The sequence below is a fragment of the Leguminivora glycinivorella genome, chromosome 5 (genome assembly GCF_023078275.1).
Source record: "Leguminivora glycinivorella isolate SPB_JAAS2020 chromosome 5, LegGlyc_1.1, whole genome shotgun sequence".
Lineage (NCBI taxonomy): Eukaryota > Metazoa > Arthropoda > Insecta > Lepidoptera > Tortricidae > Leguminivora > Leguminivora glycinivorella.
Genome location: NC_062975.1, coordinates 22659180 through 22679714, shown reverse-complemented (window position 1 = coordinate 22679714; position 20535 = coordinate 22659180). Strand labels below are relative to the sequence as shown.

Here is a 20535-nt window from a genome sequence, read left to right as displayed (position 1 = left end):
AATACGCCGGCTGGTGCGACACGACAACGACAGTTGCGCATCGTTCGGCAAGGACGGTTAACTATTATACTCTTTGCTAGAGGACCTGGGTGGCTAGCCGAATGGCACAATCGCTCACGAAACGCTCACGAAACGAAGCGCTAGTAGATATCTATCTCTATCGCGCTTGCGTATTGATTGGCGTGACAGAGCCAGCGGCGTATCGCTTTCGTTTGGCGTCGGAGAAATGCCATTCGGCTACGGGGCCAGGAGATGACTACTGGGAACATAAAAATACGCAATTTAATTTTATTGTGTTTGGTATTTTTATTGTAGTCTTTATGAGTATTTATTTTCTGTGGTAAGTACAATAAAATGTAAAAATATGAGTCCACCGAAGTTGGTTAAATTAGGATGTCCTACTTAATAAATTATATCCCAGATCAGACAGTGTAAGTGATATTGTACTTATAGAATCGTAGACCTATTTTTATTACACTTGAGTGTACAGTAAGCGATGAAATGAAGTACTTACCAAAAATACTTTTGGCAACAAGTTGTACATAAATAAATAAATTGTTTAATAATTGTTTTTTTTTTTTTATACGCTACTAGTAACTTACAAAACAATAAAATAATATCAAAAGTGCACAAATTCGAATGACACAATTATTTCATCATATATTTATCTGATCTGAGTTTACTGGAGTCAATCATCCTCCTTGCGTTATCCCGGCATTTGCCACGGCTCGTGGGAGTCTGGGGTCCGCTTTGACAACTAATCCCAAGGTTTGGCGTAGGCACTAGTTTTACGAAAGCGACTGCCATCTGACCTTCCAACCCGAAGGGTCTTATTGGAATTAGTCCGGTTTCCTCACGATGTTTTCCTTCACCGAAAAGCGACTGGCAAATATCAAATGATGACATTTCTCACATACTTAAATCCTGAATAACTCATTGGTACGAGCCGGGACTCGGACCCGCGATCTCGCGCGCAGCGTTGGGTTTACTGGGGTATTGAGTCAAAATATTATGACTACTTAAAAACATTTTTGCGGGTTTCCTGGAGCTGGTTGTTTCTTTATATCTTTATTTATTAACTTAACTCTAGTTGGCACCATTAGTTTCAAATTCAGCATTAAATTATATTAAACATCAACAGAAACTAGGTGCAAGTTCTGTCGGTATAAAAGTACCAAATCATCTTAATTTAGTATAAAATTAATTTAAAGTAATAGTATTACTAATATTTTTACAAATAAGTTAAGAAAGTTATATAAATAAACGAGTAAGTACACTATTCTTCTTAAAGCCAAAAATAATTGTTTTCAAACAAAAGTGAGTATTTTTGACGCAATTTTCTTATTATCAGTGATAAATAATGTTTTCACAATTTCTACTGAATTCTTTTCACCTACTAACACTTTTTGTTATCTAGTCGGTTACGTACAGTCAAGTGCAAAAATATGTGTCGAAAAAAATATCATGAATTTATGGTACTTCGCTCTTATTACACCGGACTATGATGCCATGCGCAAGACATGTCTTACGAAGGCCAAAAAACCACTTGTCCAAGCAAGGGTTGACTTGGAATATTCCCGGATTAAGGGGGAGGGGTCGCCCGCAAACCGCCGGCTAGTGGGCCTCGGCTGCGCGCGCCTGTAGGCCTAGCACATGATTGCCGCGAGAGTATGTCGCCGCGAGATAGATGACACGTCTTCTTCTAACTGTATTAATGACATAAGAATGGGTAGTCTATCTCGCGGCGACATACTCTCGCGCCAATCATGTGCTAACCCTGCTGAAGGAGGCCGCGTCGGACCGGGAACAGTGGAAATCATTCCTTAAGAGCCCTATGCCCCTGATGAGGGACAACAGGATATAATCATCAACATCAAGATGCCATTCGACATATTTTTTAGTAAGATGTGTACACCCATATTTTTACACTTGGCTGTACTAAGTTCAGGGAGCCGATTTTTGAATGTTTGAATATCTCTACTACTAATGATTTAAATTCTACTAACAGAATCGAAAACGAGTGGTCATTAACATTAGATTAAAATTACTAGCTGTCCTTTTTCAAAAACAGCATGTCGTCGTTTTCCATAGACTTCCAAACGGCAAACTCCTGCGTTCGGAGCTTTCACTCAAAACCTTATAGTAAACAATTTCATCTGAAAGAAATATATTTAAGTACATGCATTCAATGTCATGCATTGAACTGATCAATAAAAGATTCAGAGAATTTGATCACCAGAGGTCGGTGGTGGTGGTGTTTGACATGTATGACGTCATATTAGTAGGAAAATAACTCACATAAATATGTCATGTATATTCCGCAGCCCCAAATGTTCTGTTTCTTTACCTAGTTTCTAGTCAAAACTTTTGTAACAAAACTTAGTAACCGACTAGGTATTAGATCGTTTCATTCACGAAGGCGCGTGATGTGGTTGGTAATGATACTTATTAAACTTTAGATTCAATAAATCTACACATCATCTTATTATTAATTTAATTTGTTTTGTTATTATATAGTTGGAGCCTCTTTGTGGCTCAAATTCGCTATTAATATACATTTATTTTATATAAAAGAATGATATTACTACAACTATAACTAATTTAGAAATAAGGGATCCATTTGTGACATTATCGAGTAAAAGGCACTACATTGTCTCTTACCGGACTCATTTCGGATTATTCATATCATATCGGATGTAAGATCGATATCCCATACATTTAAGCCGCCATCTTTGATTTTTACCTTAGAAATCCTTCCGACATCCGATATATTCTGATTGGATAATGTGAAAACGTACTTAGGGCGCCTATGCATGCTGATATTTATTTTATACCTTTTGCTTGAGATTGGCACAAATATCTTACTTACTGAAGATGTTGTGCGTAATGTTTGCCTTCGTATTATTAAAGAAATACGATGGAAAACAATACGTATTACATATATTTAAATATACGGTTGTGTCATACTCACGTTAATGTGCTGTTACACGGGCAACACAATTGCCAGCAATTCACATACCATTGCCGCTTTTACTTCATAGTTAGTTGGTGCGTATTGAACAAACGAGGCAATTGTATGTGAATTTTAGCTATCTTTTATAAAATTGTATAGTCTCAAATTGTTAGATTTTTGTTACATTCAGAATTTCATTTTTGATTTTCCTTTTTAATGTATGTCAATAGCCGAATCATTTTTGTTAAACTGTCTTAAGTAACCGGACATCCGCGACACAGGTTTTGCCTAGTGTGGAAGTCACAGTAAATGATAAAATTGTAGCTATTTTCTTATTCTAATTGCTGGCAATTGTGCCGTGTAAAAGCACCTTTAATTTCGTTAATATAATCATGATTGGCGACATGTTTGTCATGCACGAGTCTGCAGCTAGATTGTATTAACGTGAGTACAGGCAGCCATTTGGAACCCTAGGCCACTGTAGAACTACGTCATAGTGACGTTATAAATCAGATTGTGAGAAATCTCTTACTGCTTGTCATTTTGACATGGTTGTAGAGTGGCCTAGGGTTCTAATTGGTTGACTGTACGAGTACCTACGTCTGCATATTTAAATATTTGAATGTAATATGCACTACATTTGCAAATTATTCTAACTTAAGCTAACTTAAGCTAACTTAAATTTATTCTATCTTTTTATGAACACCGTTCGTCCCATTTTTAAGACTGACGCCATTACTATGACCATTCTTGAGACTACCGTTTGAACACCGTTCACTTTAGCTTTAGGTTTGATGTACGCTTTTATGTAGAAGTCTATGAAGAGTATGAGCATGAAGAGGTTCTGGGGTAGAAAAACGGCTGCTATCCAACGTGGGTACGCGCAGTCTGTCTTCCAAACCAGGGTCGCCATGTGAACTACGATCATAAGGAACTGCAACTGAAATAAAAAATATGGCGATTATTATCGTGTGTAATCATCCACCTTGCGATATCCCCGAATTGTTTAGGAGCCTGGGTTTCGCTTTGATAACTAATTTTTCCGAAAGCGACTAACATCTGACCTTCCAACTCAAAGGGACTAGACTTTATTGGCATCAGTCCGGTTCCCTCAATATTTTTCCTTCACCAAAAATCACACACACAGACTTTCACACTTGTGCAACGAGCTGGGGAGAAATTGCACACTCATTGAGCTAGGTCACCAGCGCTTGGCGAAATTATCTTGTGTGTTATCGTATTTACTAAGAGAGTTCAGTATAGGTACTGGGGCCATAAGTTAGTTTGACACTGTTTCGCAAGTTTAGTCTTTTGAACGCTTTGCTTCTTTTCACGTCAAAATGTTGCTTACACGCCAATACCTACCTTATCTGTCAGCAATACACTGGCGATCTAAAATATGAAAGAGGCGCGTTCCTAGCACACAGTCTAAATAAGGTGAACGCGTACCATGCTTGTATGAGTGACATATGACAGGTCGACTGTTCGCGTTTTTGACAGGCGGTAACTGTCCGAGAGGGGGTGGGTGGCACTTTCAGCGGGGAGCAGGGACAATAAAATTGCGATAGTACTCTTTATTATACTGTGGCAGGACAATAAAATTGCTTTGACAGCCACATCACACGTCACACGACGGCTTTAGGTATTCTAGGGCGACGAAGGGTTAAAAGCTACGATGATACTTACGATTTGCATCTGCGTAATGTATTTCTTCCACCACATAGATTCCTTCATACTAGGCACAGCGACTGTGAGGAGATAGTACCCGTACATGACGACGTGGACGAAAGAGTTGATCACCCCGATCAACGTCCATGGCCTCCTGAAATTGAAGATAGTTTCTTGTGAACTCTGCAGTTTTTTTATTTGACTAGATATATTTAGATTTCACGCTCATTCATCGAAAAAGGAACGAGTGGATCAGGCGGGTCACAAAACATAAAGACGTGGTGGAGGAATTGGAGATGGGTTGGGCACATTGCCAGGATGGACCATAGTCGCTGGGCGAGACGAACTATGGTGTGGAAGCCAGCTAACACCCGCGGTCGTGGCAAGCATCTGCCAACTTGGCGAGATGGAGTGGATTGATGCGTGACTTTTGTCACTACAAATAACCCGCATTTACCCGATCCGCATTTATCCGATGTATGGAGTTACAACTCTTCCCTTACTTATTCCTCTATGCTAAAGGGCCAGGTGCGGCAGAATTTTTAATATCGAGCGCTTTATTTATCTTGAAAATCTGTACAAAATAGCGGAGACGATGAAAATACCTGGGAAGTATGTAGCAGCGCCCCACGTCAGCATAACCATGCCAGTGTGATGGTAAACGTGTAGGAACGACACGTGACTGTTCTTCTTGCGGAGGACGAAGAAGACCTGTAAAACAAATGTTGCTAAGGTTAGAACAAACACTGAGGCTGGACAAACACTGGGCCCGGGCAAACACTGGGGCGGGAAAAACACTGGTTCACTGGCTCACTGGCTGGAATGGACCACTGGCTCTTTGGTTTGTCACTTATCCCGAATCCCGGGCTTAATCACTCACAAATCTGCCTCACAAATTTACGAAGTTCATTCTGTTAGCCATTTTTAGTCGAACGCCCTATAGTGCCCTACTAAACCAAGCAGACTTTTCTCACTATACCTATTATTTAGTAATTATTGCCGACTTCCGCCTGCACTTCAGGCGGCGATTGAGTCTGAAAGTGTTCACTCACAGTGTCCGCCAAATTGATGATCTAGTATTGACAAGTTGACAATAAGGAGGTTTTAACTATAAAACTCCCGTGAGACTCAGACATATTTAAAAATATTTTAAGCGGGTTACTCACGTATTAAGTCGATATAACGCTCGACATGTTTTGCTCCATTTCCGAGGAGCTTTTTCAAGAGTAACGTAGAGGCGGGGTTACTTTTGAAAAACCTCCTCGGAAATGGAGCGAAACATGTCGAGCGTTACATCGACTTAATACGTGAGTAACCCGCTTAAAATATTTTTAATAAGGAACTTCCTCACATAGAATTTATATTCGCTAACATACTGGATATGGCCAGTAAATAAAATTGCTCAGGCGTTGATTAACTAGCGTACGTAAGTAGCAGAGAAGGCCAACTTACGGTATCTGCCAAGTCGAGGATCTTGACAAGGAAGTAAGAATACACGTAGCGGGCAATCCGCATCGCCTTCTCGTCTGTTGAGAAGTCCACTGGCTCGCATAGCCATTGGTAGTCGAAGGCCCAGGCGTAGATTAGAGACTGGAAATAATCAATATTAATTTAAATTACAAAATTGAATTAAAGCAAAGAGTCAAAGGGGGAAACCGAGAGTGTATATGACTCAAAAAAGGAAAGAATCGACGTTGTGTCGTGTCAGGAAGTCAAAGTGAAGGCAGAAGAACGACACACATGGAAGTTGCTCCACCGACAAGAGTCCAACTCTTAAATAGGTATTTGAATGGATGATGAGGAATTTAAATTACAATTATTACGAGAGGCTGGCAACCTGTCACTGCAATGTGACAGTTTCGTTTTCTTTCAACCCCTTACTTATTTGCCAAGAGTGGCACTGAAGCTTTAGTAGTTTCATGTGTTCTGCCTACCCCTGTTATGGGATACAGGCGTGATTGTGTGTGTGTGTGTGTGTAATTATTACGTAAACCCGTGTGGTGACCGTGGGTTAAGAATTTTACCACTCTCTTTCTTCAGATATAGGTTCAATTGTGGTGTAAGTGAAGGTCTGGCGAAGGAATTCTTTCAACCCCTAAGGGCCACTTTCAACCAACGGAAGTAGAGGGTTAACCCTCCATTTTATATGGTATTTGACAGATGAACCCTGAGTTAAGTGGTTGGCGCAAGTGGGCCTTAATTGCTAAGGGCCACTTGCACCAACGAAAATTAGTGGGTTAACCCGAGGGTTACCCCACCATTTTATATGGAATTTGACAGATGACAGCCCGCTAACCTTGAGTTAAGTGGTTGGTGCAAGTGGGCCTTATTACTAAGAGTGATAGCAGTTTCATGTAATCTGTATTTCTATGTATGTTACGTATTTACGATTACGTCGTAGATTGGTTTTTATTAACCCTTAAATTTACGTAGTTATATGTAAGTAAGTGTAAGTAGCAGTACTGATAATTCACGCTATTTGACGCGTGATTGACGCGTGATTGTCGCTAGATGTCACTTAACTATGCCTATACAAATAACTCGCATTTATGATGTATGGAGATTGAGTTACGCCGTGTCTTGCGTGGGCGACGGTCGCGCGACGGCGATGCGACGCATACGAAATCAAACCTTATGGATATGGAAGTAGACGATGCGATGAGACGCGACGGCGACGGTCGCGCGACCGTCGCCCACGCAAGGCACGGCGTTACACCTCTTCCCTTACTTATTCCTCTATGATAAGGGGGTCAAAACTTTACTCACCCCTATGAATATCCGTGCACAAATCAACACCTGTAACGCATTGTACACAATGAGGACCTTCTCCAGATTGAAGGCCGGTCGGTTCTTCATGTAGGCTGGGCCCCATTTGAGCACAAACATAAGGTAGAGCCCGAGAAGGGTCAACCCTTGGTAGGGCCGGGCGACGAGGAACCATGTGTTTGTTCTAGGGTCTGAAATTAATGAGATAAAAATTTATTAAATTTATTTCATAGAAAATTTTCTAAAACTAAAACTATCACAATAGGTGATTGTTTCCGTTACTTTTTACTTACTTACTCTTTCCATCAGGCGGACCGTACTTATGCCTATTATGCCCATAGTTTGCTAGATTGTGGAATCGCATTTTTTGCCAACGTAAACCTATTTAAAAAAACGGTCATGTTTGGGCTTGTCCCTTTCGAAACACTATAAATATGCAAACATGGTTGGCGCCTGCGTACTAATCTAATCGGGTTTTCCCATACAAACTTTGGACCCCCATTTCTACCCCTTAGAAGGTGAATCTTGAAGAATCACTTAGTGCTACTGATGTGCCAAGGAAAGTTTCCAAAATTCTGAAATATTCACATAGGAAAACTTCGGAAACTCAAGAAGTTTAAGATTTAAGATTTTTTTAGAAAGTTTCTGCAACTTGCACATCACTACTTAGTGCTCCTACACCTTATAGTGTGCTACTCTGCGGCGGCGCCACCATAATGAAATTCAACTAATTATATGTTAAAATGATGTTCGTAAGACGTACAGTATGTACGTATAATGTTATGACTGTACCTATAGCGGGAAACGAAATAATGGGCTTTTATTGTGGCGCCGCCAGGGAGCATACTCTGCAGCGGCGCCACTCAGTTCTCATAGATAGAAATGACATCATCTACTTTTTTCTCATGGGAATTGATGTACCAATGCTGTTTATTATGTACGTATTGAAAAAATCACTATAACTTAGTAAATGTATGTACTTTCAGTAATTCCGCATTCCGCCTGAACGGTATAAGCTAGTATGTAAGGAGGTGTACCTACGGGTAAGCGAGAGGGAGATATGTTCCTTCCCGCTCGCTCCCGCGCTCGGCGCGTTTCGTTCTAGGTTTTAATAATAATAATTAAATGTATGCCCCTGTTGTACACTTTGCTTTTCACTTCGATTGCGAGGAATTAATTATATTTTTCTCGGCAATTTACACCACGAAATTGTCGTGAAGCGAAAGAACATAATAGGTACATAAGATAACCAATTCCCGCCAACTTTTTTTTCAACATGTGATCAGAGTTTCAGACGCTTGGTTTTTTGCCAAGTCAAACATTTTTTAAACGGGAAGTAATCGAATCCTATTTTATTTTATTTACTTAATTTAATGACAGAAAATACGGAATTCTAATAAATTATAGCAAAAATAAAATAACCTATCAAAGTTTTGTCACCTACACAATTTTATTGCTCAATAAAATTGTGCATCCTTTTCTATTGCTATAGAAAAGGATGCAAATAGTTTTCTTTGTACTTATTTACTGACAGATTTAAATTGTTTGACAGTGTTTACATAATGTAATTTTTTTTAAAGAGAGTATTATTTTAGTAATCATAGTATATAAATATAGTATCGTTGGCAGGCATTTCTGTATAAGTATAACAAAAAAAATTCGTTTTCACTTCTCATGCTCGAAAAGTGCACCTTTATGTAGTGCGAAGACGACATGAAATCGCATTTTACATTCTAGAGCATAAAGTAGGTTCAATTTTCTTCTAAGGCCGGCAACAGACAGTCTTAAAATTCATAATCTTAAAAAACAAGAGTGTTTGTGGACAGTCGCGAAATTATATGTAACTCCGTGCACTCGATCTGATTTTTGTACTGATTATGACTTTATTAAATTATGAATTTTAAGACTGTCTGTTGCCGTGCCGGCCTAAGACTAAGGTAATCGGTCTCAAGAGACAAACAGTTAAAACATATTGCAAAATTTTATTGAGCAATAAAATTGTGTAGGTGACAAAACTTTGATAGGTTATTTTAGTTTTGCTATAATTTATTAGAATTCCGTATTTTCTGTCATTAAATTAAGTAAATAAAATAAAATAGGATTCGATTACTTATCGTTTAAAAAATGTTTGACTTGGCAAAAAACCAAGCGTCTGAAACTCTGATCACATGTTGAAAAAAAAGTTGGCGGGAATTAGTTATCTTATGTACCTATTATGTTCTTTCGCTTTACGACAATTTCGTGGTGTAAATTGCCGAGAAAAATATATAATAATAATTCCTCGCAATCGAAGTGAAAAGCAAAGTGTACAACAGGGGCATAAATTTAATAATAATTATTGAAACCTAGAACGAAACGCGCAAAGCGCGGGAGCGAGCGGGAAGGAACATATCTCCCTCTCGCTTACCCGTAGGTACACCTCCTTACATACTAGCTCATACCGTTCAGGCGGAATGCGGAATTACTGAAAGTACATACATTTACTAAGTTATAGTGATTTTTTCAATACGTACATAATAAACAGCATTGGTACATCAATTTCCATGAGAAAAAAGTAGATGATGTCATTTCTATCTATGAGAACTGAGTGGCGCCGCTGCAGAGTATGCTCCTGGCGGCGCCACAATAAAAGCCCATTATTTCGTTTCCCGCTATAGGTACAGTCATAACATTATACGTACATACTGTACGTCTTACGAACATCATTTTAACATATAATTAGTTGAATTTCATTATGGTGGCGCCGCCGCAGAGTAGCACACTTAAGGGATTCATACATGTGTCTGCTAGATAGGTGATAGGAAAGGCCTACATGTACAGTCAATCAATTGGAACCCTAGGCCACTCTACAACCATGTCAAAATGACAAGCAGTAAGAGACTTCTTACAATCTGATTTATAACGTCACTGTGACATAGTTCTACAGTGGCCTAGGGTTCCGATTGGTTGACTATACACGTACAATACGGATTGTCAGCTCTACTGTTATGAATGTAAAAGAGTGTTAAAGAGCAAATTTGGCCATGTCAGCCACATAAGAGCTCATGAAGGGAAAATCCCGTGATTGCCGAGGTCGCGCCGCCTTCGAAATCTTTTCCCATTACATCTGTACGGCGTTTAAGAATAGGACCCTTTGAAATTGTAACTAGCTTTATTAACACGTTCGCTGCGGCAAGCCAAAACCTTAACCCAAAATCTAGTGCGTTACGAGGCCCAATCCGCCCCGTAATAGTTTACATCGTAGTGCGTTACGGGTATAAAAGTGCCCCGTACGCCTAAGCCTGTTAAAAGTGCTGTAAGTTCCTGAAATATTGGATTTTCCAATATTTTTTTCGACTAACTGTAAGAGTATGAAATTACCTACGTCTCATTATCCCCGCACGTGGATACGATAAAAACTCACAAAATTATATAGAAAAGAAAATACGGGGTTATTTTATCCCCGTATCGCACTAAAATTGAAAAAATACGGGGCTTAGTACACCCCGTAACGCATGTAATGTATTAAGGTCGATAAATTAGTAGTGATGGGAAATAAAAAAATCGATGTATGTGCTGTATTAATAAAAACATTACACATCAAAAATATGATACTTCGCACTCTTGGATTTTTGTGAAAGTAGTTAATATAATTAAGTAACAAAGATAAATAAAATAAGATAAACCACCACCGTTTTTACGTATTAAAAACATATATTTAATTACCTGCCTGGAATTAGATGTCAATTTGTGGTAATTTTGACGTTTACTGTGTGGGATAACCTTTGTTTTTGGAATATAGTATTTCTAACGTGTGGTTCGAGAGCTTCATTTTTAATTTGCCGATAACAAGTATTTCAGTAAGCACTGCACTAGCGATACTGTGCTCACAACCCCGTACGGGCCAGCATATTCTTTTACGGGGTTCACGGAGACCCGTATCGCACTAGAAGGTAATTTTTGTCCCCTGGTCGGTACGGGGTTCCTGAGACCCCGTATATAATTAATATATCAATAAATAATACTTTTGAACAGAAATCCAAATGTATATTTGTCATTTTCGTAGTTGCAAAAATGACCAAAATACAGCTTCCGCACCAGCGGAGTGAACACGATTTTTCTCACCCGCACTGAGTGATGACACCGTACGGGGTTCAAAAACCCCCGTAACGCAGTGAACGTGTTAATAGTGTGTGAACCTGCCTTAAAATTCTATTTTTTTTATGGCCATGGTTCATTAATATTTCTTGTATGTGGGTAGCTTGTGACCACGAATGCTGTAAAGTGTTCGAAACGTCGGGATGAATCGTAAATTCATTATACGCGATTTAATCCGTTTCCATAGTTTTATTTCATGAGGACCCTTTGAAGTTACGACATACACTGAGAGAAATTTGCATTGTGAATTTAACAAGTTCGACTTGTTGCGGTTTATCCGTTTAAATCAGCCAAACGTATGTTTAAAACAATGTTGTCAGGATGTTTTTATAAAATCGACCTGTTGATTCAAATATATTGCCGATTCAAATGACAAGTAGCTTGTTGTTTGAACCAAAGAGCACGTAGGCGCTATTTTAATCAAAAAACTTGTTGAACGAACATGAAAACTGGTTGTATTTTCTCTCAGTGTAGGCATATAAAGTACTACTTTCCGCACTATTGCAATAAAGTAGCACCACATGTACAGTTAAACCATTAAATAATTTACGATTGCATAATAATCCTCTCATTTACGGTTTATCGAAGTGGGGCAGTAAAACATTGCGGTTTTCTCAATAATCACCTTGATGTTATTTTACCGTTCGCTCCCCCATTATAGATAGTTGCATGATGCACTTGTGGACGTGACGAATTAATAGACTAAGAACCCAGAGCCACCAGACCTTCCTCATTTTCTCAATGATGAAACTTTGGGATAGAGTTCGTATCGACGTTTAATGTCTGCATATTTAGTTCAGCCTGTTGGACATTTTTTTGCTATGTTTTTTTTTAAACACTAACTTTTGAAATAAAACTATGGAAACGGATTAAATCGCGTATAATGAATTTACATTTGGACGTAGTTACGCAGAAACGTTCCAATCCACATGAAATTGTCATTAAGTTTTAGACCTTGACAAAAGTTTCATTTCAATGACATTTCAGATGTTCGTTTCCGGTCCATTTCATCCCGACGTTTCGAACATTTTACTTTAACTTTTTTTAATTTTCAAGGCTGATTTTTATATATGTATTAGAAAATACTGCTAGGAATAGATAATCATCATTCCCTAACTATTTGCGCCGGCCGTAGCTTGAGTAAGTAGTTAGGGTAAGTTAGAGAGATTTTCAAGCGTCTGGTAAAAGATACGGCCGGCGGAAATGGTCAGAAATTGATTAACATCAAATCCTTACAGTCTTTTCTATTACATATATAAAAATTAGCATTGAAAATTTAAGAGAAGTTAGTGTTTAAAAAAAAACCTTATTAAAAAAATGGCCGACGGCCCGAACTAGTTAGGTACTATGCAGACATTAAACGTCGATACGAACTCTAAATTATCCCATAGTTTCATCTTTGAGAAAATGAGGAAGGTCTGGCGCCTCTGGGCTCTTAGTCCATAAAGATACGCTCCTCACTACGGTAACATCGAAAAGAGCGTCTACCACGAGGTGTCGACGTCTTAGAATATGTTATTCGAAAGCGCAAATTTCACGGAATATGTCTGTATTTTCCGCGAAAGAGCGTAGCCGTGTTTGCATAGAAAATCGGCCCTTTCGCCAAATGTTCACTGTAATTTTTTTTTAAAGAGCTCTCGTGACAAATATTATTTACTGTAAGTTTGAGGTTTCTATCTTTTTTATTTTCTGAGATATGATTTTTTTATTAATTTACATAATATCCATTTTTTTCAACATTGGCTAATGCGATTTACTTGAACTTTTGGGACAATAATATACATGTAATGACTCACATGTTCTAGCAATAATATTTAATAGTGCCGAAAAAAATCTTGGCTTAAAGTAGGAAACAAATCTTCAGTATTTTTTTTCTCGCTTTTTAGAAAAGCGACACCTATAGTTCTTTGTCAAGTAATTGCTTATATAAAGGCCCGCAATATATATTTTTTTCAAAATAATCCAGGAGGTACTTCATACTAGAAAATGGAATAATAAAGGATACTACCCATACCGCAAACGAGCTACACAGTAAATAGGTGAATTTTAGTCGCAAACCTCTTTATTATTAACAATATTGGTACTGGAAGATTGCATTCATAAAGGTATTACGACTAAAATTCACCTATTTACTGTGTAGCTCGTTTGCGGTATGGGTAGTATCCTTTATTATTCCATTTTCTAGTATGAATTATACCTACTGGATTATTTTGAAAAAAAATATATGTTGCAGGCCTTTATATAAGCAATTACTTGACAAAGAACTGTAGGTGTCGCTTTTCTAAAAAGCGAGAAAAAAAAATTCTGAAGTTTTGTTTCCTACTTTAAGCCAAGATTTTTTTCGGCACTATTAAATATTATTGCTAGAACATGTGAGTCATTACATGTATATTATTGTCCCAAAAGTTCAAGTGAATCGCATTAGCCAATATTGAAAAAAATGGATATTATGTAAATTAATAAAAAAATCATATCTCAGAAAATAAAAAAGATAGAAACCTCAAACTTACAGTAAATAATATTTGTCATGAGAGCTCTTTAAAAAAAAATTACAGTGAACATTTGGCGAAAGGGCCGATTTTCTATGCAAACACGGCTACGCTCTTTCCGCTTTCGAGTTTATTATATTTATTTGTAAATAGGTGCTACTTTCTGACTCTATGTCCAAACTGTAAAATACATACATACATATAATGACGCCTGTATCCCATAAAGGGGTAGGCAGAGCACATGAACTACTAAGTTTTAGTGCCACTCTTGGCAAAAAGGGGTTAAAAGAAATCCAAAACTGCGACATTGCAGTGACAGGTTGCCAGCCTCTCGCCTACGCCACAATTTAACCCATATCTCCCAGTCGACTTCTACGACACCCACGGGAAGAAAGGGGGTGGTGAAATTCTTAACCCGTCATCACACGGGACCAAACTGTAAAATCTCATAATATATATTTATGGACCCACTATCAAACGTCGTATGATATATTATGTGAAGAGGCAATTCGTAACTCGTCGATTTATAAAACTGCCTTCAGTAATTGTATTTTAATTTTATTATATTCCGTTGTATTGTAATGTACAGAAAGAAAGAAAGAAAAAATATTTATTTGGTATAAGAACAGTATAGGTACAACACAATACAAATAGAGTGAACCGGTATACCAAATAGGATGCCGCTCAGCGTAGGCCGTGTCTAATGGACACGGCACTGATTTTCAGGGCACCCATAATTGGACGGTGTTATGGAACAGCGAACTAAGCGCCAAAATCCGAAAAAAAAGTTATGAATGCAGTTCGGATATAAATGTGATAATCTATAGTATTGACTATTTCTTTGTTGAAAAATCATGCTTACAGCCTTATTTTAAGGGGTAGAATCAAGCGACACGTTAAAATTTGTATGGCCCTGTGTACTAAGTCGTTACGTAAAAACGAATTGAACGCCAAATTTACTTTTACAAATTATAATAAGCGTATATTCTAAATCGCAAAATCGAGTTAAACGCCATAAAAATGTTATTAATTCGTTTTGGTTTAAAGTTTTGATGATTTATAAACGCAATATCGATTTAACCGCCCTAATAGTGTCGTTTAATTCGTTGTTACATATTTGAAATTGCAGGATATTTCGCTTAATGAGAACTAAGTATCAAGAGGTTTTGCTATATCATAATATCTTATGTGTGTAATCCTGGCTAGTACTAATGAATTATTATTAGTTACAATGCCAATTTTGCCATATATGCTGATTTTTTTGACATATATTAAAAAAAGTTGCTTGGAGAACAAAACTAAATTGTTAGACGGATTAGTCCTAATCATTGTGGAGGAAAACATTGTTGTTGATTTATATACAATAGCACTATTTACTCAAATATATGGAATTTTATTTTATTCCAGTATTCACTTTACCTCTAACAATTTGCATTAAAGAATCAAGCGACAAAATATGTCTCATAGTACGCTACGGCGAAATAAATTAACCTCATCCCAGTATTAGTTCAATAAAGAATCAAGCGGAAAAACGTTAATAACTTCGAAACTTGAATAGGTATGGTGTTATTTTTTTTATCTATTTAAATTATGAACACTTTTATAGGTTCAATGTCAAAATTAACTTTTTTACTTTATAAATGAACTTACAACAACTGATTCAAATTTCAAATGTTTATAGCTCATTTTCTCGATTTCAACTAACTGTCGCTTGATCGCTTATTCCATAACACTGTCCAATTAAAACTAAACTTAAAACTAAAACTAAACTTCAAACTACTTATAACAATGTACCATTATGATTCTAGTAAGTAACCGCTCGAGGGCGCTGTTTACCTTTTTCAAACAATAAATGTAACTTTCGCTGAAGTTGATGCCACCGAGTTTTTTTTCTAAAACATGAGAAGCTCATGGTAAATTCTCGTGGTAATTGTGAACTTTGTATGATAGCTTTCAAAGGCTTGATGAGATTTTGCCGCACGGTGATTTTGTCATACAAAATTCGCTGATAAAGTCTCTCATATCGAGGGTTTACTAGTGAAACCCGATAAATCGAGTTAATTTGTCCTTGAAATAACAACATTGTGGAATTTACACATAGGTAGTTCGAATTTTAAAAACCAGTTTGTTCAACTTATCGGGTTTCACCGGTGAACCCTCGATATACGTTATTGGCAACATGTGTGACAGAGTGGAGTGGTGGAGTGTTAAGCGCAGGGTGGCTAGCCGAATGGCACAATCGCTCACGAAACGAAGCGCTAGTAGATATCTATCTCTATCGCGCTTGCGTATTGACGCGACAGAGCCAGCGGCGTATCGCTTTCGTTTGGCGTCGGAGAAATGCCATTCGGCTACGGGGCCTGGTGGCCTACTGATAAGAGCGTGCGACTTTCAATCCGGAGGTGGCGGGTTCGAACCCCGGCTCGTACCATTGAGTTTTTCGGAACTTATGTGCAAAATGTCATTTGATATTTGCCAGTTGCTTTTCGGTGAAGGCACACATCGTGAGGAAATCGGACTAATTCCAATAAGGCCTGGTTACCAGTTACAGTCGCTTTCGTAAAACTAGTGCCTACGCAAAATCTTGGGATTTGTTGACCCCAGGCTATGAGCCGCGGCAAATTACGGGATAACGCAAGGAGGATGATGCGTATCAGTGGCGCTGATTACCATAAAAACACGTCGTCTTATGGACATGTCCATCGTTAATCGCAGCGGCGGCCGTTGAAACAAATTTGACACCATACAATTTAAAACGGAAAAGCCGACAAAATGAGAGCAGTACTAGTCGTGCACGAAAAGGGAAAAAATTTACGCCGTGTGAATCTAGCTTGACAGTTTTATTGTTGTTCAAGCGATGGCAAAAGTAATAACTCTCACTCCTTATCACATGAATAATTCAATTGCTGACAACATTTCATTTAAATAAATAAATAAATAAATATTATAGGACGTTCTTACACAGATTGACCGAGTCCCACGGTAAGCTCAAGAAGGCTTGTGTTGCGGGTACTCAGACAACGATATATATAATATACAAATACTTATATACATAGAAAACATCCATGACTCAGGAACAAATATCTGTGCTCATCACACAAATAAATGCCCTTACCGGGATTCGAACCCGGGACCGCGGCTTAGCTGGCAGGGTCACTACACGCTAGGGTAATTCCGAACGTCAAAAACCGTCGGTAAATTCCGAAAAGGGACTTTATTACTATGGAATCACGGGTGATTATCATTTGAATTTCGGAATTATCCGATTAACGGCATTACCCGAATACACCTTACATTAGGAAAATATGTTTCATAATAGCAGGCGCAAAGTGATATTTTCTTGTCAGGTCGAAACTTCGGAGGGCCATCTGTACTGAAAAACGTCGATACACCTTTCACGTCGATTTCGCCAGTGTCAAGGTAATATAAGATAATATTAATTAGTGAATTTGGTACGATAAGTACGACAGTGTACGGTGAGTTAGCACTTGTAAATTGATAGCTAGATTTTACAAGAGCACGTGGACTACCGGCCGTTGACGACAAAAAAAGAGTCTAAACGCGTTTCGAGATTAATTCTTCATCAGCTTCTCACTACAACATAAGTAGGTACTGCATAATAACTTAAAAAGCTATCGATATTACACTTTAAACAAGATTAATGAGCAAAAGAAAAAGAAATTATTCACGACACGAGGACACGAGACCGCTAAGATGGCGCTTGAACCGGAAATCTCAACTGACAGGTAATTGGGCATAAGGAGTACCTATATTTTCCAACCTACTTCGAACTTTATATATCTTTGACAGGTTTCAAAATGGACAAAATTTTGACATTCTCATGCCCAATTAAGGGTTAACACACCTAAGTCCGTTTTCACATTATCCGATCCGATATCGGACGTCGGAAGGATTTCAATGGAAAAAATCCGAGATATCGGATCGGATAACGTGAAACCGCACTAAGAGTTAACACACCTAACCCTCAATGAGCTCTGGAAAACTCTCTCTACTGATAGAAACAAATTACTCGTAAAAATTGTAGGTTATTAATGTTCGTGTAAATGCATGCGAAGGTTATGAAAACAATGAATTGCCCAAGATCCTAAAATTACAGTTAAATTAGCCAATTTGCTAACCAATCATCCTTCATGGATGTTATCCATAGATCTACAATGTAAGTAACCAGGGCAAGATACGTTTGCAACGACAAATAATAACCCGGCTTTACAAGGGTTGAGTAACGGTCATAATTTCACCGTAGTTTTATGATCAGGGACCCTGACTAATTCAGCTTCTAACCCGTCGTCTGTTTCTGACAAAAAGAAAACATAAAATAATTAACTTTCATATAGGATCCATATCAAACACAGACGAAGGTTAAACTAAATCGGTTCATCCTTGAGGAGCTACGATGCCACAGACAGACACACATACATACAGGCAGACAAACTAGCAGACAGACAGACATGTCAAACTTATAACACACCCCGTCATTTTTGCGTCGGGGGTTAAAAATGCACTGAGAGAAAATACAACCAGTTTTCATGTTCGTTCAACAAGTTTTTTGATTAAAATAGCGCCTACGTGCTCTTTGGTTCAAACAACAAGCTACTTGACATTTGAATCTGCAATATATTTGAATCAACAAGTCGATTTTATAAAAACAACCTGACACATATTGTTTTAAACATACGTTTGGCTGATTCAAATGGATAAACCGCAACAAGTCGAACTTGTTAAATTCACAATGCAAATTTCTCTCAGTGTGGCGCGAAATTCAAATTTTCGATGGAAACTTAGCCTTCGCCCCGATTTTCAATCAATTTTTAAGTGTTATGGCTCGTCTATGACTTCGCTAACGTCAAGGTATAGGAAGGCACACTTTATGCATTAATCAAATCGTCACTACTTTAAAAAATAACTTGTATCTTCGTCTGTCAATTATAAGAAAATTGTAGTAAGTATGTATGGAATGCATATAGACTTACTGCATTTTAACATGGCTCGTCGATGACTCCGCTAACGTCATGGTATTGGTAGGCACGCGTTTTATGTTTTATGAAGCCGCTGAGCCCTGCATAAATCAAACGTGCCGCCTATTTTGAGTGCCAAGACTTGGTTGACCGAAATATCTTCCGTGACGTTTAAAATATTTCAAAAAGTAAAAAATTCTGGAATTACGTTAATTCCAAAAATTTCGAAAGTAAAAAAACCATTATATCAAGGTTCCCCAATTTCGAAATTACCCGAACATTTCTGTCATTCGTAAGTACCCTAATGCACCTATAGACTTTTCAGGTTTCCATCTGCCCAGGCGAGCTGTATCATCCTACAAAATGTGCGTCTAACGTGAAGAATCTAACTCGCTTTCATATTTTATTTTGCGTTAATTATAATGCGTTAGATTATACTGATTATGTTATATAGCAGTTATAATTATGATAAACTTCTAATAAAAACGGGGATGAGATGGAGATCGAGGGCTACTAGATGGATTATTGAAAAGGAATTACATACATACAATTCGTCACTACTTTAAAAAAAAACTTGTGTGTTCGTCTGTCAATGAAAAGAAAATTGTAGTAAGTATGTATGGAATGCATATAGACTTACTGCGTTTTAACTTTGAGGAGCAGCGTGAGATACGAAATTTTTTTCAAAGTACTGACGAATTGATACTGTGATAGCTATAGTGTTCCGGCAGCCCTCATATAACTATTTTACATGTCAAACTTCTATGAAATTATTACTTAATTCTTTTCTTAATTTTTTTTGACGACCGGTCTGGCGCAGTCGGTAGTGACCCTGCCTGGTACGCCGCGGTCCCGGGTTCGAATAAGGTAAGGGCATTTCTTTGTGTGATGAGCACAGATATTTGTTCCCGAGTCATGGATGTTTTCTATGTATATAAGTATTTATATATTATATATATCGTTGTCTGAGTACCCACAACACAAGCCTTCTTGAGCTTACCGTGGGCCTCAGTCAATCTGTGTAATAATGTCCTAAAATATTTATTTATTTATTATTTAATTCTTTCACATTTGCACAGGCGAGGCTAATAGAATCGCTAATTTAGCTTTTGTATAACAATATACTCTGGCATATCCAGTTCTTCAGTAGAAAAAAGTTAAACATTTAGAGTATACAAGACTTCCCATAGAATATTTACATTTCGCGCCTTTTTCTGAACTGTGTCAGTGTTCATTAATTTTTATCACTTAACCACAAAAAATAATTTAAAAACTTACCTGTAAGCTCTTCAAAAACATATCGATATCCCTGCCAAGCCGCCTTCAAAATCAGAGCCATGCTGTATACTTGTACACAATTGGCGGTATACTATTGCAGTATAGTTGTACACGGAGTATAGTATACACAACTTGCGCGCCTCGAGAGGTATCTAGTACTAACCGCTAGCGGTTACCTTGCGCCATGAGCAAGAAAACTATAATCATACTGAACTTACACCAGTAGGGCCATTCGAACAACGTTGAGTTTAGATTTTTTTTATATTTG

At 37.9% G+C, this 20535-nt stretch overlaps 1 protein-coding gene across 1 annotated transcript; it reads right to left on the bottom strand.

The window, feature by feature from the left end:
- Window positions 1-292: 292 nt before the first annotated feature.
- On the bottom strand, window positions 293-20412 carry LOC125226106 (elongation of very long chain fatty acids protein-like). Its single transcript, XM_048129970.1, is given in 7 exon segments — window positions 293-3893; window positions 4640-4764; window positions 4767-4775; window positions 5227-5332; window positions 6074-6211; window positions 7388-7578; window positions 20268-20412. Coding segments are annotated over 7 exon segments (882 nt in total). The 5' UTR covers window positions 20329-20412; the 3' UTR covers window positions 293-3641.
- Between the last annotated feature and the right edge of the window lie 123 nt (window positions 20413-20535).